The sequence below is a fragment of the Macrobrachium nipponense genome, chromosome 28 (assembly GCF_015104395.2).
Source record: "Macrobrachium nipponense isolate FS-2020 chromosome 28, ASM1510439v2, whole genome shotgun sequence".
Taxonomy (NCBI): domain Eukaryota; kingdom Metazoa; phylum Arthropoda; class Malacostraca; order Decapoda; family Palaemonidae; genus Macrobrachium; species Macrobrachium nipponense.
This window is the reverse complement of record NC_087217.1, coordinates 14,729,764-14,757,263: the sequence shown is the minus strand read 5'-3', so window position 1 is coordinate 14,757,263 and position 27,500 is coordinate 14,729,764. Positions and strand designations below refer to the sequence as shown.

The window sequence follows — 27,500 nt, the reverse complement described above, 5'->3', positions numbered from 1 at the left end:
AATTATTGTTAATATTTTAAATTAACCTTGACTCCTGATTATTACGGTGTATGTGAAAATGAAAGGGCAAAAACGGAAGAAACGTAAACCATTATTCACATCAATATGCTGGAAATGCATAAAAAATAAACCAGGGACGTGATAGGACGTAAGTCACAAGTTCGCTACTCTGGAATCCTTGCCTCAAAACCTGAGACAAATAAATAAATAAATAAATAAATAAATAAATAAATAAATAAATAAATAAATGAATAAATAAATAAATAAATAAATAGAATAAAAAGTTGCTTTTTGGGGGAAGACTGGTAGGGTGAGAGTGACTTTTAAGCTGACACTGTCGAAAATAAGAGGTTGATAACCAGACCTGGATAACAGCGAAGGCTGCGCGATCCAAACTGTAATTCATTTGTCCGAGAGGCAACTTCTCTGACGTCGGGATATTATGACGTAAGGGCCGCAACGTTATGGAAAGCGAATCTTCCGAGGCATGTGATTAAAAAATATTCATGATAATGAACAGCGCCGTTTTTCCCGTCACGGATGCTAAATATTTATATAAAAATAAATCAATGAACAAAAACATCAATGACAAGGAAAGACAGGTTGGAGATGTATATCAGAGCAAAAATCGACGAGCCGCGAGACATGTATACACAACACGAATGAATAAAAATAAACAAGAGAACGCTAATGGCAGCGAAAACAGGGGACGATGAGAAAAGGAAGCGGCAGGAGAGGACGAACAGATGCCTGGTGAAAGGCGAAAGGCTGAAGAATGCGGACGGTAAAAGGAAGGGACGTGCGAAAGGCTAATGGGTAAGAAAACGTAGTATATATATACGTTTTGGGAGGGAAGGATGAAGCTGGGTAATGGATTCAGGGGAAATGCGAGTAAATGGTCCTCTCGCATTCCGATAAGGGCATCCGGATAAAGGACAGACGTCGTTGGGGCTGACTTTAGGGGAAAAGACGGCCCTTTGGAGAACCTACAGGATATGTCCAGGCCTAAGTAAGAGGGAGTTAACCTTTGGTTTTTAAAGCAAGACATTCACACACAGACTACGAAACAGGTTCATTCAGATAAAGATCCGTCATGCCACTTGTGTTCTTTTACTCGAAATGAATCTAAACATAAACCTATTAATATTAAGCTTTTAATAATTCAAGAATATTCAAGTTAAAAAATCTTTTTTTCATTTCCAGGCGAATTATAAATTGCTGCTTTTTTACGGAAGGATAATTCACTATCAGTGTGGGAGTTAAATTCCACAGTGCAAATGATATGCATCTATAAGAATTTAAACTTTCTCGAGCAACCTACTTTGCCGGTAAACTGTCAGCAAGAATCCCCTTCACTTGAAGGATGTGACTGATGGAAACTCACTAGCACTAACGGCAACCTGAATCAGTTAAATGCGTTGCAGAATCTATAATAATAAAATCTGAGTGGATCTTTCTTGTTTGTCTGCCCCGGGTAGGGATTGGGTAGGTACATGAGACATGACACATCAACCCTCTTGCTGCAAAAATGTTTGTCCGCCCCTGGTGGGCGCGGGGTAGGTAGGGAATCTGGAAGGTAGGGGAGACATGACACATCCACCCTCCTGCAAACCTATTTGTCCGCCTCTGGTGGGGCGGGGTAGGTAGGGAATCGGGAGGGTAGGGGAGACATGACAGGCAGCGCCGGGTTCCCGCGCAGCGCACACTATCAAGGTGGTTCTTTATAATGAATGTGGGCGTGAATGAAATAACGTGCTTACTCATTAATTGAATAATTCCCTGGCTGATCCTCTAGGATATCAGCGAGGGTGGTGACCTCGAAGGTAGCCGCTGTGTATTTTGCGTCCTCATCAAACACCTGATTTTCCAGGGCAGATCCATTCAGTCTTCTCTTCATGGTGCTTTCATACCCCGGTGTTGAAAAGAGTTCGGTGGTACTCAAATCTGCCACTGTCACTTCGTCAACTGTGCCGTTGGAAGTGATGTTGCACAATTCGGTAGAGACAGGCAACGGTTCAGGTAGTGGATTGTACTGGTTTGCGCCTATAACGACTGCAGTCATGATGCCCTGTTGGAAAGGAACGGAGATGCTGAACATTGTCGGTGGTAGAGGATTCAGAATTATAATTCAAGGCATTTACGGAAACGACCGGCTTATTTCATAAGGAATTAAGACAGGAAACATGGCCTAATGGCAATATAAAGAGAGATAAAATGTAGCTGAATGAATGCTAGAGAAAAGGTAGTGCAGGGGATTTTTCTTTGATTGAAGATTTCTATACCAACTTATTTCAAAAGGTAAATAAAACAAAATTAAGGGGAGACAGTCAGCTGCCATCGTTTAAAATAGCTGAGGTCGGGCATAACCGTGTTGGAAAGCGAATGGTAGTCTAATAAAAGAGACGGGTGATCGTTAATACTAAGGACAAAGTTATAGATTCATGATCTTGAGCGAAGAAAATTACAATAAGCAAGTGGTTAATAAAACTTCATGACAAGGGCAGATACCAAAAAGAACACCAAAAACAATTCCATAATTCCGATGACGACAATGGTTTATGGTTTTTGTTTGAACTTTATTCCAGATCCCGTGCAGACTCACGTTTTTATCATTTAACAAATATAAATACAACGACTCTGGTAATATATTCTGGAGTTGCTGCAAATTTGGGACTATTACATATCAGGTATGAATAAAAACAATTTTACCCTCTCACATGCAAACCTTACAACCAGCAGTTTAAAGAAAATGGCCACTGTCTCTTAACACGTGCAGTACAAAAGCCTTTCTAGCGCGCACTGAAACAGTGCTAAAGGTACTTTATGCGTTTCCTCGGGTTTCAGTTGCATTAGCTTCATGCATACGTTGCCCTTGGTTTGGCTTCTTTAAAGTTACTTCTTTCAATTTACTTCTACCTTACAACGACACCTGAATGTCTAAAACTGCCCTTAGATGACGACCAGAATGGCAGACTAAAGGAATACTTACTACAGATCCTAAGATGCCACACCAGGCTCCCTTCTTGCCCACATGAGGAAAGACGAGGCCTAAAGTGAAGATGCCCAAAGTAGGTCCAGCCATGATACCCAGGATGGTGAAGGCAGCTTGGAACAGTCCAGAAAATCCTTTGCAGAAAAATGCCAGGCCTACCATGATAGCTCCAATAGCACAAGCTGTGTGGACATGAAAACACCAAAGCATCAATATAACTGTAAAATCTATTCTTATATAGACCAGATATACATAATCATTCGTGAAAATAATGCGGATTAATACATGAAAATTCTGAATTGATTTTGATTTATATCGATTTCTGGCATTATGCCAAGCACTGGGGCAACTAAGGCTATTCAACGCTGAAACGCAAATTGACAATATAAGGTTTGAAATGTGTTACAAAAGGAAAACGTTGCAATTGCACTATGAAACAATTGTTAGGAGAGGGTGGACACTAAGATGGAAGAAAGAGAATATGAACGGAGGTACAGTAAAAGGAATGAAAATAGTTGCAGCTAGGGGCCGAAGGGACGCTGCAAAGAACCTTAAGTAATTCCTACAGTGCACCGAAAGAGGTGCAATTGATGGCATTACCCCCCTACGGCCAATTATGACACCTTCAAATGCTCTATTATGAAAGAGTAAATGGACAAACAAACAAATAGGTCAAATAAGTATACATGAAAACTAAGGCAGTTTGTAATTTCTGCACAGATGATGGGTGGTCGTTACTTACACATTAATTTATTGATAAGAGTAGCTCCAATCTGAGACATATTGCGGAAGAAAGGGACTCTCTCCTCTAGATCAGACCAGATCATTGCCACTAAGGAGTTAATGACCGAGGACATAGAGCTGTAATTGAAAAAAGGAATGCTTTACTTCAAAAGAAAAGGCTCACAAGCAAAGTGATGTTTCAATGAACATTTCATCTGATGGCAGAACACTCGGGTAAAACAACAAAGTTCTATTAAATTCATAATTCCTAAAAGGGTCTTGCAGTTTCTTACACCCTAGAAATTCAGTTCTAGCTGAATAAAACAGATTTAATATTAGCTCTAAAACATATTTAAGAGTGCCCAAAATAATCAAAACTTATGTCTAAACAATTCAATCTTAGAACATAAAGCGAAACGCCTAGTTGGTGTTATTATTGTAAAATAGAAACAATCTTTTAAAAAAGAACAAATTAGCAGTTGTATACACAATTCTTGTTTAAAAAATGGAGAGGGAGCGAGACAGAAACGGACCATATATGTAGGGTTTATTCTTAAACAAGGGCACAGTACCCACCCCCTGAACACATAGTTACGCCACTTTTTTCCATACAGCTGAAATGATTTGCTACTAAGCTTTTCAAGGGCGTGGCTGTTTGCTTAGTTAAGGACACCAACACTGTTACCTCAAAGCGCCACTGAGGAGCGTCGCAACGAAGAGCCCCGGTATCCCGAAGAATCCTACCTTGTCCATGACAAAGTAAGGAATGATCTGGTCCTTTGAGAAAATGTGGCCTCTTGATATAGGATCACAGCCAGCGTAGTTGACAAAGGCGCAAAGACCACTGAAGAATACTAGTGACAAGGTAAAAACCATGCCAAAGAGGTTGATCAAGTAGACTCTGGAATAAACAAGCAGATGGTAAAATTAAATACAGCAAATTAATATTTTCTTATTTTTCGCGCTACGATTATGAGGTGATACAAATTCACAGACGGTTGAGGAAAGAAGTATGCATCTGACAAGTAGTAAATCAAGCGCGATGCTCAAGAGCATAGGCTTAACAATTCTCGGAAGGTCAATTATCATAAAAAGTACATTATAAATACATATATGTATATATATAAATATAATACATATATGTATATATATAATATACACACATATAAACATGTATATATATATATATATATATATATATATAATATATATATATGTTACGCAAAATGTGGATAATTGCCAAATGTGTACATTTTGCAATTAATATTGCCTATTGTGTACAATTTGCAGCGCTTGGTGCCTGCAAATTGTACACAATAGGCAAAATTAATTGCAAAATTTACACATTTGGCAATTATCCACATTTTGTGTAACATATATCTATATATATATATATATATATATATATATATATATATATATATATATATATACATACATACATACATACATACATGCATACGTACATAGAGAGAGAGAGAGAGAGAGAGAGAGAGTGAGAATATATACCTACAGCAAACGTTTTTCTGTTCAACCTGCATGAAATGACATAGTAATTTACAGTTCATTAGTAGCTGATCGAATTGGCTCTGAGATTAGGAGATACTGGATAACCTGGCTTTGTTTCTTAATTAAGTCTATCATATTGTTTATCAGTCAAGAAAATAAGAATCTGCATCAAGTTGGAAGACTGTGGGATTAATCCACTCTTTCAAGTTAAACTCAGTCAGATAAGTGTGTTGAGATGCCTCATGTCCTTATTCACTACCAGGCAAGTCTATAATTAATTCTAAAACTAGTTATACAAAAGTGAGTGCTTACATCCTAACTTTATACACTAACGAATGTAGGTGCTTACATCCTAAATTCATGAACTAACTTACAAGTCTTTTCATCTACTAGTTCCACTCACTAATCTGTAAGTCTATCATGTTCCAGAATCATAAAAAAAATAAGCATATCATTGCTGAAAGATAAAGTAAATCTATAATAAGTCCTACAACTAGTTTAAAAAAGTGAGTGCTTACACCATATCTTCATGAACGAACTTAAAACCCTAAAATTAAACAGAAAATTACTTTTTCATTTCCTAGTTCCACTCAGTAAACCTGCTATTCTATCAATAATCCCATAATAATTCATAAAAAATAATCAAGTCAGGGCTAGGAGAACTCTTTTCAATTGATCATACAACTCACTTGATGGCATCACCCATCGTGGGCACGGAGCACGCCCTCTGAAGATTGGTCTGATTGGCACCATACATCGAGAAGTACACGGACACGCCCATGGTGATGATATTCCAGAAGTTGTGACGTTGGTAGGGGTTGAAGTTGAAGCTAGCAGAGACAGGAATAGGAAATTAGGTCTTCAATCATATGTAAGGATTATAGTATAATCAATGCACGCAAATGCACAGATAACATAATGGAGTGAGTACTAGAATGTAACGGTCATGATATCCTAGAGGTGAGAGAGTACTGGACAGAATGGCAAAATGCATCCAGGATTACAGTTGACTGAAGAATCAAGAGTGTGACTCCGGTAATGAGGCTTCAGTCGTGTAAGGTCTCTAGAGCCATATACATACACACATATATTTTATATATATATATATATATAATATATATATATATATATATATATATATATATATATATATACATACATACAGACATATTACCAAATCATGCCGTTTACTAAGAGAAAATACAAGATGGAACTCCCATTAAACATGTTTCTATTCAATTCTTGAGTCAACGATAAGGACATACTGTATCCATTCTCTGCCTGGCACTCTCTTGTTTCTTGTTTCTTGTTTCTTGGATATCGAGAGAGAGAGAGAGAGAGAGAGAGAGAGAGAGAGAGAGAGAGAGAGAGAGGCGAAATCCCTAATTATTCAACACGAATCACTTACTCGAACAGTTCCGTACGATTGTGTAGTGTGCCAATTTCCCACACCTTTGCAATTCCTCCGACTCTTACGCTGCCCGTGATGACGATCGCCACCAGACCTAAAACGATGACAAACATCTGGAACGTGTCGGTCCAGACCACAGCCTTGAGACCACCCTGTGAAGTCATCAGAGAAGTTAGTAAACGATAAAACAAATAATTTAGAAATGGGAAAATATTTCGTAGAAAACTAAGGAGTGATTCGTGAGTAACTGCAATCAGTTTATAAAAAAGGATGATATAACTTTCATCATCACAGCCTTCTACTTTTTCCCTCATACTTTGGGAGGCGGAACTGGGAAAGATAAAATATTCTGCTGCATTCAAAAATATAGAAGACACTGAACCTACTATAGAGCAGTAGATGGTGCAGATGACGCCTATTACGACGATGTAGGTATCCACAGAAATGGGCGTGACTGAAGCCAAGGCCAACGTAGGGGCGTAGAGGCAAAGTCCGGTGTACAGGAATCCGGATAGGGAGCCAAGCAGCAAGACGGCAAGGCGTAAGGCTTTCGAATGGAATCTCATCTCGATGTACTGTCACAGAAGGAAGAAATAATGACAGTCAGTCAAAGCCATCCTCATTTAACCTTAGGAGGACCTTGAGATTTTGTTGGGCTCTTCAAACTCATTGTTGGCCCGTAGCCTTGAATCAACAAAGCTCCGGAGATTTGTTAAAAATGCTTGTCTTATACACACATTATATATATATATATATATATATATATAATATATATATATATATATATATATATATATATATATATGGTTATATAAACAATTTCAAAGCCATAAATTTCATTGAAAAAGAACATCAGGTATAACTATTTAGTATTTAATCCCTTTATTACCTGAATACAGTTTGGCTTATATTAAGGATACCATTAAAAGACTTTTAACAATTTAGGTACGTAGTGCTTATTCGAATTCATGGGGTGACGAGCAATCTGAAATCACAAATATATACTTTTATTCTGAGTTTTAATTTATATATTGGCTAGAAACAGTTCACAGACTCATTTATTTAGATTATGAAAGGTCCTGGTAATGGGAGGGGTTAATTCTTTGTTTGGTGGGCTTTGTTAATACATACATTTTGGGAAGCCTAGAAGGATTTTAAATTCCGATACTAATGACAGAAGTATCGGCTGGTTGGTATTGGTCAGAAATTCACTGATACCGATGCTTGGGCACATCCCAAATATAATATAATATATATATATACTATATATATATATTATATATAATATATATATATATATATAACAATAATATATATATACACACACATATATATATATGTTGCTACTGTCAAATGCATATATCCCCTCTTTGACTGTATAAAATATTGTGTATAAGATTTTGGCAACATTTTTTTTTCAGATTCCTAGATGGCTTAGAGATAGGATGTTTTAAATGTGTGTTGAGATTTCTGCATTACATATTGTAAAAGAATATATAAAATAGTAAAGAAAAAGAGAGAGATTTGCTTTGTCCGTTCCAAGCTGAGTTGTTTCCCTATTATGTCAATGCCTTGCGATAAGAGACCCCGAAGTTTCTGCTTTGCTTTCCTAATCTGTCAACATGTTTGATTAGAGACCTCGAGGTCTTCGATCGATCGAGCGGGTATGTGTCTTTGTTGAGCTGACTCGTTCATAACTTGTTTTGTACGTGTATTTCGTTGCCGAATGCCACGTGCAGATTTCACATTATATCTGTAAAGTTGCATCAGATTTCGAAGCTTCTAGAAAGAATTATTGCCCAAAACGTTTTGTGTCAACTTGTAGATTTAAGAGTTGATATTTCTTAGAGTTTATTTAGTGTTATTTAGTGCCTTTTGTAGAATCTGAACAAACATTTTACAAGTGTGTAAAGGCGCATATTTCTGTGAATTGGTGAATTTTTTGAAGAAAGAAGTTGATATACCAAGGTAAAGTGTGTTATATTTTTATTAGTTGCAACTAATAACTAATAGGAACAGTGGTTTGGTAATAACTAATAACTAATATCTAATGGTTATGATGGTTTGGTAAAAATTAATAACTATTGGTTACGATGGTTTAGAGAACTAATAACTAACAGTTACAAAGGTTTAGTGAAATTTACATTTTTACACAGAAAATTTTTGTGTTTTGTGTGTTTCATTTGAAGTGCAATTATCCATTTTCTTATTGAAGTGTGTCTTTTTGTTTTATATTCTGTGTGATTAGTACTTTTTGCAATTTTGGTATTTTCCACAGTTTTCTGGGTTTTCATTTGTATTCACAATTTAATTGCCTTAGTTATTTTCATTACTTAATAGCTGCACATCTAATTGAATTTAACACTTGTGAATTAATTTGCATTTACTTAGAATTCTTTTCAAGTTTTATTGTTGTTTAGCACTTGTGAATTAATTTCCAAATTTCAATTATTGGCTAACACTTTTGAATTTTGATTGAATTAATTTTCTTGAATTTTGTGATAAATTAATTTTGTTTCCAAGTAACAGTAATTTTCCCTGATATTGTGAATTTCACTTATAAATTTTGAGTTTAATAATAAATTTTTGTATTTAAAATTTTTATAAGCGTTTATTTTCACACCAGCATATAATTATATTTATGTTAGGTAGAAAAATAGAGTGGTAATTGATCTATTTTCCTTCAGTTAACTTGAAGTGACTTAGAACCAGGGGAGTACTTAGAATTCTGAAATCAGGAAAATATTTAGACTTTTAAAGTTATTGATGGAGTGATGCCCTTTAATTAATTTAATTACTTACAAGATTACCTCACACCTGTTTTGATGAACTTAGTCTAATTTTCTGTAATACTGGTAAGTTGTTAAGGGATCACTGTTGCCTTTAGAGTATTCAATCGTTTAGTACCTGTGATGAGGGATCAGGTGTCTGGCTGTTGTAAGGTAACAATTAATGAATGGTAAGTGTAGTAACAAGATACTTGGCACTTGGTCACAATATATATATATATATAATATATATATATATATATATATATATATATATATATATATATATATATATAATGGGATGTGCCCAAGCATCGGTATCGGTGAATTTCTGACCAATACCAACCAGCCGATACTTCTGTCATTAGTATAGGAATTTAAAATCCTTCTAGGCTTCCCAAAATGTATATATTAACAAAACCCACCAAACAAAGGATTAACCCCTCCCATTACCAGGACCTTTCATGATCTAAATAAATGAGTCAGTGAACTGTTTCTAGCCAATATATAAATTAAAACTCAGAATAAAAGTATATATTTGTGATTTCAGATTGCTCGTCACCCCATGAATTCGAGTAAGCACTACGTACCTAATTTGTTAAAAGTCTTTTCATGGTAGCCTTAATATAAGCCAAACTGTATTCAGGTAATAAAAGGATTAAATACTAAATAGTTATACCTGATGTTCTTTTTCAATGAAATTTATGGCTTTGAAATTGTTTATATAACCATACTACATGACCATTCAACTTTTGAACCTTTAATATACAGTAACCAGAGAACAAGAAAGATTTTTGTAACAATATACATTCTCCAAAATAACAGTAACATGGAGGTAACAGGTATTGTTATCGGTATCGGCTTTAAAAGTTGGTATCGGTATCGGCCATAAAATTTGGTATCGGTGCATCCCTAATATATATATATATATATATATATATATATATATATATATATATATATATGTGTGTGTGTGTGTGTGGGTGTGTGTGTATACACAATATATACACATATTATATATATCTATATATATATATATATATATATATATATACATATATATATATATATTGTATATGCATTTACTTTTTTTAATATTGCTTCCTTTCCTTTTTTTATGCTTGTACATTTACTTTTTTTTTTTTTAATTATATATACAATGTAACCTTTGTGTAACATTACTTCATTCTATGATCGATTGTAATTTAGTGATTTTTAATTTTTTTTTTTCTTTCTGTGTGTATAGACTGATGATGGAGACAGTTACTCCGAAACCGGTAGTCATAACAGAATAAAGGATGTTTATGTACAAGTGCTGGTTTTACTCTTTCTATCAAGACTCCGTTTTCCAAGGGATAGATCAGTTGCAGATATATATATATATTATATATATATATATATATATATATATATATATATGGTAAGTGTAGTAACAAGATACTTGGCACTCGTCACAATATACATATATATATATATATATAATATATATATATATATATATATATATATATATATATATGGTAAGTGTAGTAACAAGATAATTGGCACTTCGTCACAATATATATATATTATATATATATATAATATTATATAATATATATATGTATATATATATTATATTATATAATATATATATATGTTTGTGTGTGTATGTAAAAGAAAAGTACTCTTGACAAATATTGGTAGACTTGTTTCAAGGCCATGGGGGGTCTAACAATGACATAGTTATATTCATGTGAGTAAGCCTACGTGCTCTTAAAACATCATAATGGACGAAGCACAAACAAGGTTCCCAAGATAAAAACACCGGGTCCAAAAGCTTCGCAGGAAGCCAAATCAACTATCAACATGATTGGCTGGACAGGTCAGAACTTACCTCATTAACGCTAGTCAGCTTCAGGGGGTAGAAAACAGGCAGGAAGGTCACGGTAGCAACAAATATACCGATGAAGGCTCCTAAAAGTAATATGCTGAGCTGAAGACCATGAGCGTAAGTTTCTCCAGAGAATCCTGCAACAGAAGAAACTTTCACTGAGCACAATAGATCTCGTCAAGCAATAGAATATATTCTGGGACAGGATATATCTTGGAAATATCTGTATTATTATTATTATTATTATTATTATTATTATTATTATTATTATTATTATTATTATTATTATTATTATTATTCAAAAGATGAAACCTATTCATATGGAACAAGGTAGCAGGGGCCAATGACTTGAAATTCAAGCTTCCATACATATGGTGTTATTTCGAAAGAAGTATCAGAAGGTAATGGGAAATACAGAAAGAGGAGATAAGTTATTAGAAAACTTAACAAATTAAAAAAAGAACAAAAATGTAAGTAAAGTATGATATTATAAGCTAAACTGTATTAGGGTAGTAATGAAACATTAGGACTTTCACCTGGAACAGAATTCTAGGATATTATCCTAGAACACAAGAATAACTTCATGGCATAAAAGGCTGTCTTCCAAAATATATATAGGGTAGTACGTTCTTTGTTTGTAGGAAGTCTCTGGGTGCTCTATGATACGCATATCACAATCAAGAGTAGTACGAGGAAGCAATTTCTTTCATTTAAAAATAATTTATTTGCTTTTCTGATCACTTTCTTCACATCAAAATGTAGAAAGCTCTTTCAATATTGATAATTATTCATAACAAAACCATTGAACTCATTAATGATGTTATGGATTCGATGATGAAGAAATACATATACGGACCGGGATAAGCAGAAATACTGTGAAACCTAATACATATATATAATAACGGGGGCACCAACCCCCGTTATCCACTTTGGTAGCGAAAGCCATAAGCGGCAGGCACTAGCAATACCTTGTCCCCTCCCCCCCCCCCCCCACTCTCTCTCTCTCTCTCTCTCTCTCTCTCTCTCTCTCTCTCTCTCTCTCTCTCCTTCATTATCTAAGGTCACCAAATCAGAGTCGGAACTACAAAAATATACATTTATTGGAAGCAAAGTATTAATTGAATAACTCAGATTCTTACAGGATAATTAAATGGAATTATAACTCAAGTTCAGATAACACAGATACCCCTCCCCCCGGTATTTTAGCAGTCTTAATTAGTAATTAGTCACACCATTTATCTCTTCCCCAAAATATAGTTCCCTCCACTAGAACACAGTCCCCTCCACTAGATCTGCCTGTTTAAAAGAACAGGAGACCACACAGTGAGCATACACAACTGTAAAGACAAAGTCAAAAGATTAAATGAAATAGAACATCTTTACAAAATATCAAAAATACAGTCAAGCCACACCTTTGGCTAAAGCACAGTATTTCTTACCCATCTCCAGCCTAGAATCTCTTAAAAGGAAACTCTTTGGCATACACCATCTTGGCTCTGCCTTTCTCGCACAGACCTCTCCGTAAGTCTCTCTATGCCATTATGAATGAAAGAGGCGCACACATACACATGAATTCACACCCTTCGTCCACGCCCTGAAACCACTCCCAACTGGTTTCAAAGTCACTTCTCTCGAACGCACATACTTACAGGACGATCGTTGACCATCACGCCACCCAAAAAGATACATCAGCATTCTTAAGCTGTCGCTCGGACTCTCTGTCTCTAGGGAAGTTAAAAATGATGAATCCCCAATTTCTAAGGAGTGTCAAGGCACGTGACATACAACAATGTCTCATACATCAGTCTTTATATAACATAAATATATATATATATATATATATATATATATATATATATATATATATATATATATATATATATATATATATATATATATATATATATATAATATATATATATATATATATCACATATATATATGAACTGTATCAGTTACACAATTGTTCTGTGCATTAATACAATTGATAGCAAGACATCATTTAAACCCGATGGTATCTAGAGGAGATATTTATTCAGAAAAAGTTACACGCTTTCTAGGACTAACTTATAACTAACTTAGACTAACTTGTAGCTTTTCCTGAATAAATATCTTTGTTACATATATAATGTGTGTGCGTGTGCGTGTGCGTGTGTATGAAATATGATATAAGTTGATGTTCAGAGCTGATTTCAACCATGTAACCTTTCCAGGGTCATTTCCAATTTGTGGACGATTTTCCATCTACGAGCTGCAGTTAACGAGATACAAAAACACTGAGGTCGAGGCTGAGAGAGAGAGAGAGAGAGAGAGAGAGAGAGAGAGAGAGAGAGAGAGAGAGAGAGTTTTAATGATTTTACCAAGCTCAAGGGAGAGATGAAATCCTGAGAAATTAAGGTAATGAACAAGGGTAACTATTAGGAGAAGGACCGAAGAACGGCCAAGGGTCCAATTAGATGGCAGGAAATTTTAATCTAATTTCTATCGGTTCATTTTCAGTCTTCTCTTCAGAGTCGACTCATTAGCTAATGGAATCCTCTGTCTTTTCCAAGCCAACCGTCGAGGGGGATTTTCCTACAGCTACGCTGATTGCAGGATTCATTAGGTTAAACAAACGGGGTCGTCGTCCCGAGGGTCAAGTCCTAGGAAACTTTTGTCCACGATGCTTGTGCTCTTATGGCGTCATTGATTGGATCATAACTATCCGTTCGTTGTGAACTATTTGCTTGGGTGTTTCTTCACGTTGACAGCTCCTATAGGATAATTAGTATATAATATATGGAGCATTGGAAAGTACGTAATTTAGGTCTAAGAAATCTGGGTGCTCACCAGCCGCAAGTGTTGCCTCTATTATTGACCTGGATCATGCCACGGGACTTCCACGTCGCAGGAAGTGGCGAAGCAATGTTTTTGAACAATGAGTGTGTTCAAGGGTGCGTCTCTAACGGGAATCACTAATATAAAGGAATCCTGAGTCAAGATGGATTATTCTGGCAGTATCGTGCACTGGTGAAACATTCTTCCTGAGAAAGTGCTAGTTTTTCCAGTAAAGCGAGCTTTTTTTTTTTAGCGATCGATTGGACACTGAGGGAATTGTTTACTCTGTTGGTTTTATTTGACATTTCATTATTGAATAAATTTCCTATGCACTCTCCGTGAGTTACCATGTTTGAGAAGTGACTGGGAGATGAGTTTCTCCTATTTATGCATTTATGTCTTTAAGCTATATTTTTTTTCTCATTTACTTATTTACTAGAAGTTAAGGACATTTCTACACTTTCCTTCTTTAATTCTTTTCTTTTTATGTCAAGTTTGGGAATATGTAAACTTGCATTTTAAAAGAACATGAGTATCGTCTAGCTTTAGTTTTATTTAAACTGACACGAGAATAGAAGAATAGGAGCAACTATTCATAGGAAGGCTTCGACGAACAGGGGTGACGATGGTGACTTTAAAGGTAAGTTGTTTCTTGGGCTTTGAGATTAGAATTTTGATGTTGGACGAAATCAGGAGAAGGATGAGAGTGGTGGAAAAACTAGACGCCGAAATAGCTCCAAGACTTAAGCAGAAGAGTATGCTACTAAAACAGCACACATAGTGAGAAAACACTGCACTACAAAAAAAAAAAAAAAAAAACATCTTATCGAATAGGACGACTGTGATAAACAAAATAATAATACCACATATTTCTAATTATATTTACCCTAATGGAATATATCCCCTGGTTTCTGGTTGGAATTTTGTATGTATTTTATAATAATAAATAATAATAAAATAAATAATAAAATAAATAATAAAATAAAATAATTAATTTAATAATTAATAATAATAATAATAATAATAATTACATATTCCTATGATATTTACCCCTAAATGGGAAATATATCCTTTTTCCATATATATATATATATATAAAATATTAATAATATATTAATATATATATAACCTAATAATAATAATGATGATAATAATAATAATAATAATAATAATAATATTAATACCCAAACTAACACTGCCTGACCCAAATGTGCTAGAACGGGAAATGTCGAAGAATTTGGTGGGAGTTCGAAGGACAGCCGTCGCTCTGTGACAGACGTTTCGAAATTTCTCAGTGGAGCTGTCGTAGTTATTCAAAGTCAAATTTAGGGGAATAATAAAGGTGTAAGTCCTAACAGGGTGAGTGGGAAGTGGGAAAACATAATCTTGTTTTCTATTAAAGATTATTATTTTGTGTTTCGAATCTGACATTCATGAATTTTAATACAAAGAACTTAGAAAACTTTGTTGTTCGTTGCGGATAACATTGAGAGCTTTCAGGTACGTGTCCAGATCTCATTAACCGTCAGCTCAGGAAACTTGCTAAGATCTGCACGGTTCCAGTTACAGATCTCATTATTCGTATGGTGTATCTGGTACCAAAATAGTTTACGACTGCTACCCCGCTACCATTGATAATTCCGAATGATCAGTATTACTTTACAACTGATTTATTAAAACCCTGTTCGACTGCAACTTACAACGAGGAATTGCCGAAATCAGCTCAGAAAGTATGATGGGTCTCGCATTATTAAATTACAATACCTAGCTAAGCTACCAAAATACAGGGAACACCAAGCGCTTACTCAGCTGGATTGATTAAAATAACTTCATATTAAGATCTTGTTCACTTACCATCCTAGACCTTGAATTATGAAGGTTAATACGTATTTCTTGGAAGAGCCTGCTCAACTCCCATTAGTTGGGATGCCATAACTAACACACGGAAATTGGACAAGTTCTTTAAATCTCTGAGTTACCCTTGATATCTCAAGTTTACTGAGCGTTTTTGTGCCACTTAACTATATTCCCTTGGACTAAGGACCAGATTCTCTTGGAATATGGAGCAGATTCCCTTGGACCACGGACCAGATTCCCTTGGACTACAGACCAGATTCTCTTGGACTATGGACCAGATTCCCTTGGACACTATAGTGAGTTATCATCTGCTATCTTTTTTAATAATTCCGACTAGATGTCAGCAACTCCCTAAAACTGTAAATGTAGATAGTGCAAACATACAATAATTGTAGACTCAGCAAGGAGGAAACTTGAATCAAAATACAAACTGAAAATCCACAAAATAGTAATCATATACTAAACAAGAAAATAAACAGCAAAGATAATATACAAAATTCATGTAAAATGATGCTTATTGATTACTCTTCTACATAAAATGGTGTCGCAACGATAATGGTGATTGGCTATGAAAATACATTTAGTTTTTAATAAATTTTTTAAAAATGCTGATAATTTCCAAAAAAAAAAAGAAAAATCCACTGAATCCCTACATCTATGAGTAACTCACCCAGAATGGAAATGGCCGAGATGAAGGACGAAAGCAGAGATATGGAAACTGGCAAGGTTGACATACTTCTTCCCCCCATCAGGAAGTCTTCTGTGTTCTTGTTGCCTCTGATGCCAAAGAAGATACCAATTCCCGTGCTGATGCAAAGCATTAGGCAGAAAACGGCGTAGTCCACCACCCCAAAGCCAGCTAATTCGTCAGATCCTGCCATCTGTAAAAGGCGAAAATATGCTTATATGAATGAAGAGATAAGACTGGAAACGTGTGGTAAGTCTTTACAAGTTAAAAAATATCCTTGTTTTAGTTCTCAAAAGATTTAACAAAAATCTATATTGCAACTATGAGCTTGAAAACCGAGAATACTGGAAACTTGGAATATAATCATGAGTTTCCTTATAAGCTTTCACGTAAATTTTACAACAGCAAAACATTGATAGGCATGGAAACACGTGGTAATTATTCATTGGTTACCAGTGATTCTTTCATTTTAAAAATACCTCACATTCACTTTTCTACTGTAAAATGTTTTTCCTTTAATTCTCTCTTTTCTAGACATATGGAACACCATGAAATTCTTTATACATACATACACAATATATATGTGTGTGTATATATATATATATATATATATATATATATATATATATATATATATATATATATTCATATATATATATATATATATATATATATATATATTATATATATATATATATATATATATATATATATATATATATATGAATATATGAATATATATATATATATATATATATATATATATATATATATATATATTATGTGTGTGTATGTGTGTATAAAGAATTTCATGGTGTTCCATTTGTCTAGAAAAGAGAGAATTAAAGGAAAAACATTTTACAGTAGAAAAGTGAATGTGAGGTATTTTTAAAATGAAAGAATTACTGGTAACCAGTGAATAATTACCACGTGTTTCCAGGCCTATCAATGTTTTGCTGTTGTAAAATTTACGTGAAAGCTTATACGGAAACTCATGATTATATGTATATTTTTATGTATATGTATGTATATACACTTATATTTGTACACACACACACACACACTATACATATACTATACATACTATATATATATATATATATATATATATATATATATATATATATATATATATATATATATATATATATATATATATATAGATATATATATGTGTGTGTGTGTGTGTGTGTGTACAAATAATAATTTGCTATATAACATACCATATACATATAATCATGAGTTTCCGTATAAGCTTTCACGTAAATTTTACAACAGCAAAACATTGATAGGCCTGGAAACACGTGGTAATTATTCACTGGTTACCAGTAATTCTTTCATTATAAAAATACCTCACATTCACTTTTCTACTGTAAAATGTTTTTCCTTTAATTCTCTCTTTTCTAGACAAATGGAACACAATGAAATTCTTTATACACACATACACACAATTATATATATATATATACCTATATATATATATAGTATATATATCATATATTCATATATATATATTCATATATCATATATATTATATATATAATATATATATATATATATATATATATATATATATATATTTATATGATATATAGTAATATATATATATTATATATGTATATATATATAATATATATAATATATACATTATATATATATATCTATATATATATATATATATATATATATATATAATATATATATATATATATATCTATATATATATATATATATATATATATATATATATATATATATATATATTATATTATATATATAGATATATATAATATAGATATATATCTAATATATATATATATATATATATATATATATATATATATATATATAATATATATATGTGTGTGTGTGTGTGTGTGATACAAATACATACATACATACATACATATATATATATATATATATATATATATATATATATATATATATATATATATATATAAAGATAAATGCCACGAAGGAAAAATAAACGAAGGAGTCTGCGAGATCTTTCGACTTAAAAGCCCTTTACTGAAGTATCTGCTTCAGTATCTGCTTCAGTAAAGGGCTTTTAAGTCGAAAGATCTCGCAGACTCCTTCGTTTATTTTTCCTTCGTGGCATTTATCTTTATTTATGGATTTATCACGTTCCTAACTTTCGTGATTCTGTTATACATATATATATATAATATATATATATATATATATATATATGATATATATGTATATATATATATATCATAGATATATATATATATATAGTATATATATGTATATATACTATATATATATATATATATATATATAATAGTATGTATATATATATATTATATATATATATATATATATATATATATATATATATATATACGTATATATATTCATTAAAACAACTAATAATTTAAAAATTATTAGTTGTTTAATGAATAACGTGACCTTCGTGTACATAAACTATATATAGATATCTTTAAATATATACATACACACACACACACACACCACACACATATATATATATATATATATATATATATATATATATATATATATATATGTGGTTGTGTGTATGTATATATTTAAAGATATCTATAAATAGTTTATGTACATGAAGGTCACGTTATTCATTAAACAACTAATAATTTTTAAATATACAATATAAATAACCTATTACATTAAAAATATGCAATCTATTACAAATAAATAAACCGGCAGTGTGCGTTGGTGATTCCTCAAAGGCCTTCGAATCTCTGAGACCAAGGAAGCTAAGGCATTGCCCACGAATTAAGAATACTGGTTATATGGCCACCACTGCCATAAAACTACTAAATATAGCACCTATAATAACTTGATAGCCGCAAGCATTAGCACAGATTCTCCAGTCCGATAAGCAGAGTAAAACTGAATGCAAGGGATGCTAATCGAACTCCAATTATTCAAATAAAAATAGCAGATACTCATACTGGATTGACAGCCATTTGCAAACCTACAATGTCTATTTCAGTACGGAACCACATAATCTTTCATCAACCAAATTAAAGGGTTACCCTTTATAAACCATTCTGTATAGGTGATTGGCTTGGATGACATCATAATCAAAGGTTAGAACATATGCAAGACATAGGATTCGGATGACATCATAATCAAAGGTTGTAACATATGCAAGACAAAGGATTCGGAAGACCTCATAATCAAAGGTTAAAACATATGCAAAATAAAGGATTCGGAAGACCTCATAATCAAAGGTTAAAACATATGCAAGACAAAGGATTCGGAAGACCTCATAATCAAAGTTAAAAACAATCATGCAAGACAAAGGATTCGGAAGACCTCATAATAAAAGGTTAAATCATATGCAAGACAAAGGATTCGGAAGACCTCATAATCAAAGGTTAAAACATATGCAAGACAAAGGATTCGGAAGACCTCATAATCAAAGGATTGAACCACAAAAAAACATATGCAAGACAACAGGAATTCGGAAGAACCTTCAAAATAATCCAAAAGGGTTAAATAACATATGCAAGACAAAAGATCCGGAACCTCATAATCAAAGGTTAAAACATATGCAAGACATAGGATTCTCACAGCAATGCGGTGCATCATTGGGAAGCTTTTATGATTGCTGTACACGTCTTATAAGCACGTTGCAAATCCTTATAACCAGTCTCGTTGTAATCAAAGTGAGTTCAGATGTTCCTTCCCCAAATCCGTACAGAAAGTGTGCCTTCTTAATAACACTTTTATGAACCCACATATACCTTTCTAATTGAAAGTTTTTATCTTTGAGTGATGAAAATCCTATCAAGTGTGATACCGTTTTGTATTCACCTCGGCATTTTCATAGTGGGCAACCAAATCAGTAAATACCCAGAGGTTTATTCATATCTTGAGTGGCTTGCAACGCTAAATTAGCAAACGCCATGTTCCTTATTCATCGTTAAAAGCTTTATAAGAGAGTTCACTTCCATAAAGGACATCCTGACAGAATAACTATTTCTCTATTACAAACACTTTCGAGAAGGCCAGCTAGACAATGTAAAATTATCACACAAGTGTTCAAACTTCAGTATGACACGTTTCTGTCATCTGGTGCATTAATGGGAAACTTCAATCATTTCATGAACATGTTCTCCCAAATTCATTGCACATTCAGTATTAAATTCGTTGTACTTTTGAGATGTTTAGAAGCTGACTACTGGAATCTACGGTTATTGACTCTCTCTCTCTCTCTCTCTTTGGTGCCAGAAATCTCAAGGACTGAGGTTGCTAAACACATGTTTCTTATTTGAGCGGTGTTGTTGCTATCCCCCAATTACAGCTGGGTCAACTGGTAGGCAAGACGGGAATGAACAAAGGACGTTGCAGAAGTGAGCCAAGTATTACTCTGCAAGTTAACTACTCTAAGGAGTAGTTGCCCAGGATTCCAACTGTTGAATTTGAGCCTTTTTTATTTTCTTACAATGACCAAACTATTTGTTTTTCTTGATCTCTGAAGCAATAAACAAAAGATAGTTTTGTACTTTGTAAACTTTCCAAAGTCAACTGACCTTACAATTTTAACCAAGAGATGTCTGACTGCTACACAGACACCTGTTTGTAGCAGTAAGTGCATATATAGGTTAAAGTAACTGTAACTGTATATTTGCCTTCAATTGGCAGTGTATAACTTACCTATACGGTACACTTCTCAGTAGCTTTAAATCGAAATCACACAATACTAATATACACCTAATGTGAAGCAGCTTCCAATGTTTGCATAATTCTACCTTTCTGGAATTATTTGCAAGACTCAGTGCGTTATAACTGCCTGTGGACTGTCAAGTAACTATAACTTTTTCTTTTAATAATTAACCATCTGTAAATTACTAGTATAAAAGTTTCTTTAGTTAATTAAAACGCTTGAACTGTTTTAACCAGCTAAAAAAAGTCTTAAACCTTTAACAAGCTGCAATTGACTTTAGAAACCATTAACTATACAAGTCTTTATACCCATTTAATCTAGTGCAAATGGATTTATATAAGCCTTAAACCACCGACATGTCTTCATAAATCTCTGACAGTTACAAATGTCTTTTTGAAACCTTCAACTTTAATCATCCGCGAATGTCGTTCATCCGCGAATGTCGTTACAGAGCTTTCAAGTGCCTTTAAACTTTGACCGATTTACCTGTCCTTCTAAAGCTTAAACGATGGGGATTTACTTTCTTTGAAGTGACAGGGTTCCATGCCATGAGCCCTACGCCTCGTCGAGTAACACCTCCAGCGTGAATTTAATTGGCAAATATCTCTACATCCGTCCTTCACCTTACACACAAAATAAAACCAGGAATAGTTAGTAGAACTTGATGTAATTCTTCTGTTGTTTTCCATTCTTTCCTATTCTTTATTTGTAGGAATTTCATATATCCACTGCTTTATGAATTCATTTATTCATTGTCTCCTAACCTGAGACTTATTTGATCGGCGTTGTTGGTAGCCCCCCAATTACAGCTGGTTCAACTGGTAGGCAGAAGGACGGGAATGAATGAAGGACATTGCAGAACTGAGCCAAGTAGCACTCTGCAAGTTAACTACTCTAATTGAAATAGTTTTTAAATTATTGATTGTCTAGTTTATGTATGCCAGAGTAATAGGCAACTTTCTGCTGATAAAGTGACTACAATATTAGAATTTCACGCTCAGCACCGTGAGATACGCTGACTTTCAAGCACGCTTTAATGTTGGTAAACAGCAGGAACAGCAAAGAATACAAATAGATTAAAATTTAAAATACAAAAGAATGAATCAAAGCGTCATAATTATAAAAACAAAAGTGGTTAAAATATTCCAGCATCCAGTGCTAGGAGAAAAAGTGATTAGAAAAACCGCCACTGGACCGGTTGCAGTTCCAAAAGAAACTGAACAAGTCTAGAATTAGTGGAGATTTTCCCCCGTTGGAACTCAAGCTGTTGACTAATTTCTGTCAAGAAGAAAAACCGACGGTCTTTCAGTTTTGGGAAGGTCGGATAAGTCTCATAACAGACTGGATCAGCTGCTCAGAAATGAAATACAGACTATATCTGTGTAGCTTTTATAAAGGTCGAATTTAACATGCTTGTTACATTGTTTCTCCGTGCCAGCTGGCCCTTTCACTCATAACCCAAAAGCACAGACAAACCGACATTTGGTAATTCGATCGTCTGAAACTTGGCACGTAAATCAGGAGAAAGAAACACAGAGAAAGTAACGGTAAAAACAACGTAAGGACTAACATACGGTCTTCAATTAACAGCGGTTTTTTGTCCTGACATCCGTGACACATCACTTTCAAGTTTCGACAATCACGATGATCTCGGACAAACCAAGAATAGCTCGAGCATTGTGATAAAGTACTCATCGCGAGTTAATGCATGGACGGACACGTCCCACATTGTTAACTGTAAGACACTGAACTGCAAAGAGTTATTAAAAACAATTCTTTGGGTATGCTAGAGGACAAATCTCATAAATACCTTATTTTCTTGTTGATATATTTACCGATGCAAAACTGCGTCTGCACGCCAAGGAGTTGTGTCCAGAATTAAGACGTTTAAAATCTACCTAAAATTGGACACGATTTCTGTCCCGGCATGACAAAGCAGAAAAAAAGGAATAAAATGTCTGTTCCTTGAACTGAACTGAAAATAGAATTTGGGCTATAGGCCAATCACTGGGACCTATGTGGTCATTCAGCGCTGAGACGGAAATTAACAGTGAAAGGTTTGAAAGGTGTCCCAGGGGGAAAACCTCGCATGCACTATGAATCATTTGTTAGGAGAGGGTGGAAAGTAAGGTGGGAGGAAGAGAATACGAAAGGAGGTACAGTAAAAGGAACGAAAGGGGTTACAGCTACGGGCCCTAGGCACGCTGCAAAGAACCTTAAGTAATGCCTACAGTGCACCGCATGAGGTGCACTGACGGCACTACCACCCCCCTCCCACGGCGATTCTTGAAATAGATCAGACGCGTAAATAATTCAATTAAACTTTCTGGTGATACATTGATTGCTGAATATCAATTTTGCTTTGCATTTGCTTGTTTTATGGTCAGTGTCCTCCGTCTTCATGCGTATTCTTATTTAGGACATCAGTATTTAAAAAATCAAAATCATACGTTGCCCAAAAGGCGCTCTTTAATGAAACATCCATATTAAAGAAATAAATAATTATACTGATACATAATCTTTAGCTGTTTTATTATAAAAACAAGTTGCTAGTATCGTAATTTTACTTTTTCTCAAGATTTAGTATTCTTTGTGGCCGAACGTGAGATAATAGAACCAGAGGGAGGCCTCACATCAAATCGACGCCCAATCTATTTCCTTGTATCATGAGTTACAAAGCCCAATACTACAAAAATTCTAACACCTTTGATTCCTGAACACATACTCCATTCACTGACCTCCTAAGTACTAAGACCCAGCGTAGCAACAGTGCATTAATGTACGAGCAAGGTTTGTTCCCTCATGAGCCTGCCACTAGTATCCTCGACATGGTTCTGAATAAGGCAGTGGGATCAGGCGTCATACCCTTGAACATTCCCGAAAATGGACCTTGAATGCTACACTATCTCCAGTTACATAGCAGTCCTATTGGTCGCAAAAACAAAAACAAAAAAGGAAGCTCTCTGTAGGAAGTATAAGGGAGCAATAGGCTTTCCTCTTTGAGTGTTGTCTGTTAACTTGCATAAGGCTGTAGTTAATGAAAGATTCTTCCCAGGAACCAGAAAGTGCCACTATGCTCAAGGCATTGGAAACGTTACCAACACTGGGGATGATCAAGAAGCTATGAAACTAGATTTTCGGAAAGCTTGTTATATTGGAATTCTACCATTTTCTGACGATGCCTGAGCACAAGACAATAATGCAGACTCCTATTCAAGTTCACCTTCAACCACTGGTCCGGACCTCAAAGTTCTCATACACCAGATAATAGGACTACGAGAAAGCATGCATCTATAAACGTTAAATGAAATACTTAGAATACTATTAACAATAAGAGCCATCCAGAAGCAGCTGTCCAACAGCAATGTTTTCAGGGAAGCAAAGAGGGCACTAAAATTAAGAGAGATAGGAGTTCCTTCTCGCAACTCCTGCGAAATATTAAGCCGACCTGTCTTTGTGTTGTTGCTTGCAATGATGAGCATTACCATCCCTCAGAGAGAGAGAGAGAGAGAGGGAGAGAGAGGAAGGAATGGGTGAGCGGCATTACATAAAGGATACCTTTTCAGTAAGGAACTGTGAATCCTTCAAACTCATCAACAATGACCAAGCTACCACAACTATTTGAAGGCATCTACAGCACTAAAGAATCTAAATTCCATCGTCTAACACTTTACAGAGAATGACAACTGAAGTTCTGAATTGTCATAACATACTGGGGATTACAATCATCCAGAGGAAAGAATTAAGGCTATCTTAGTCTCCCTATAACAACACTTGGTGCAAAGGTTTGGTCAAGTGGAGCTAAAAAAAGAAAGACACTGAGAGCTGGTAACACTGAAGGGGAGAGGTGACGTTAGCACCCAAAAAGTCCGAGAGTATGCGCATCATAGAGACCAATGGTGCAGTGTCTGTAAAGTAGTTCGATGTGCTATTCATAAGCCTTCTCTCTCTCTCTCTGTGAACGAAGTGGCTGATGCCAGGGAAACTTTCTGTACACGAAGTTCATCTATGATTTCCACTTAAATGTTGAATGCAGAAATGATAGTAACACTGTTTTACCTTTCAAATGGAGAAAAATGCTTATTGGTACACAGATATACACACACACAATACTTTATATATATATATATATATATATATATATATATATATATATATATATATATATATATATGTGTGTGTGTGTGTGTGTGTGTGTGTGTGTATGTGTGTGTGTGTGTGTGTGTGTCTGCGCATAAATCAAATGCAAGATCTCCTTCTTCTTAATCGATATATAGTTTAATTAACAGATAGTTCTGGAATTAAATGCCTAGAAATACGAAAATAACTGAAATATCAGAATACATTCTGAAACTTCCATTCTAACTCCGAAATGTCATGGAGTTGCAGGGCAAAGTATAACCTTGAAATGAACCGCTTCCTGCAAGGACCAGCACATGTTTTAGAATAAGCCTCGTGCTAGCGACAAGATTGGCCGAGTTAATCTTACCTTATATAACTTCATCAGTAAATAATAGACACAACGTGAGACCTAGCCGAGCTATTTAAAGGAGTCAGTCTCACATAAACATACAATCATATTATGTAGTATGGTATGGTATGACTTTTCTGCAAACACTGCAGTTGTTCACCGAGTACCCCATATTAACATTATATATTATAATTGGTGAAGAAATCCACAATGGTGTAACTGTCATATACATTAATCCTATATGCAAAGATGCTTCTATATTCATATATCATTTCCAACTAAAATGCAACCAAATTTCCTGAAAATCACCCCCAAGATGTACGTATATACATATCAGTCTCAAATATTTATTTTTTGGGACTGTCAAGTAAGTGTAATGTGAATTTCAATGAGTGATATAAATTTGAAATTTTTTACATTTCAAATTTTTTATTAAAAGAAATTTATGTAGTCCTAATGATGGGAAAGGATTCCGGGAAGGTTGGTGCAAATAACCAAGAGACATAATTGCCAGACTTCTTGTTGATTTTATAACACATACACATTTTTTTTTTTATGTCCGATGGTGAAAATTCTTCTCGTGCTAGATCTTTGCCGGATATCTAGACATATTCTTCAGAAGGCTACAAAAAGGAAATTCTGTCGGAATAATCTAGAAGACCGGATCTACAGAACAAAGAAACTCAGTTTCTTCAAGTTTTCTATGTCTCCTTGGTGAAGAATCCTCTTTTACTAGATCTTTATCATGTGGCCGAATAATCAGACATTTAGATCTATTCTTCCAAATCCTACAAAAAGGTAACTCTGTTGGAATAATCTAGAACACCGGCTCTGCAGAAAGAATTAACTCAGAATCTACTAGTAAGCTATGTCCCTTGATGAAGATTCCTCAAAGCAAATATTCGGATATCTAGATCTCTTCTTCCAGCGGGCAAGCTAACAGCTAAAGGTGCGTCCACACGGTCGACCAATGTCCGACGGACAATCATTGTTACCATATCATGGGCGAAGCAGGATGACGTCATAAGCGTTGAAACGATGGAAGTAGATCTGGCAACAAACATTGGTACCAGATGAGGTTGTATTCAAGTGTTTTTACTCTGCTCACAAGGCAAAGACCGGCAGACAACTGTTAATTGGTAACAATGTTTGTCCGTCGGACATTGTTCGACCGTGTGGACGCACCTTTACAGAATGTAATTTTGTCAGAATAATCTCGAAAACTACAGTAAAAACACGAAAGTTAATCCCCTGTCAGAGGGCAACCTCTGGCGCGGCGTACAGACCCGCAAGTTAATGCCTGTGCAACTAAAAAAAGGCAACCACTGGATTTTATACATGAAAAAGAAAAGGCAACATCTGATGCAGCATAAAAATCGTAGATTAATGCCTTTGCCCTTAAAAAAGGGCAGCCTCTGATGCAGTGTAAAGCCTGTAAGTTAATACCTTTGTACATAGAAAGGGCAACCTCTGGCATGACGTAAATAAACACGCAACTTAATGCCTTTGCATATTATAAAGGCAACCCGTCGCGTATCGTAAAAACTTGTATCTTATCCCTTCGAACATAAAGACAACTAAAAGTACAGAGTAAAAATCCTTTAGTTAATGCCTTTGTTTATCAGGGTAAAAACACGTAAGCCAATGACTTTGTACATTAAATAAGGCAAACTCTGGTCCAACGCTAAAACTCGTAAGGTAAAAATAGGT

The 27,500-nt window shown here is 34.5% G+C and overlaps 1 protein-coding gene across 2 annotated transcripts in view; it reads right to left on the bottom strand.

The window, feature by feature from the left end:
• LOC135201444 (sodium-coupled monocarboxylate transporter 1-like) overlaps positions 1-27,500 on the bottom strand; it is a 93,574-nt gene that overhangs the window by 3,293 nt on the left and 62,781 nt on the right. For both annotated transcript variants that reach the window (XM_064230392.1, XM_064230391.1), the window contains exons 2-10: positions 16,621-16,831; positions 11,280-11,413; positions 7,022-7,210; positions 6,633-6,787; positions 5,914-6,054; positions 4,401-4,616; positions 3,735-3,853; positions 2,990-3,174; positions 1,761-2,068 (exon numbers count right to left, since the gene is read on the bottom strand). In XM_064230392.1, the coding sequence (XP_064086462.1) occupies positions 1,761-2,068; positions 2,990-3,174; positions 3,735-3,853; positions 4,401-4,616; positions 5,914-6,054; positions 6,633-6,787; positions 7,022-7,210; positions 11,280-11,413; positions 16,621-16,831 (1,658 nt within the window). The remainder of the gene's footprint in view (positions 1-1,760; positions 2,069-2,989; positions 3,175-3,734; positions 3,854-4,400; positions 4,617-5,913; positions 6,055-6,632; positions 6,788-7,021; positions 7,211-11,279; positions 11,414-16,620; positions 16,832-27,500) is intronic.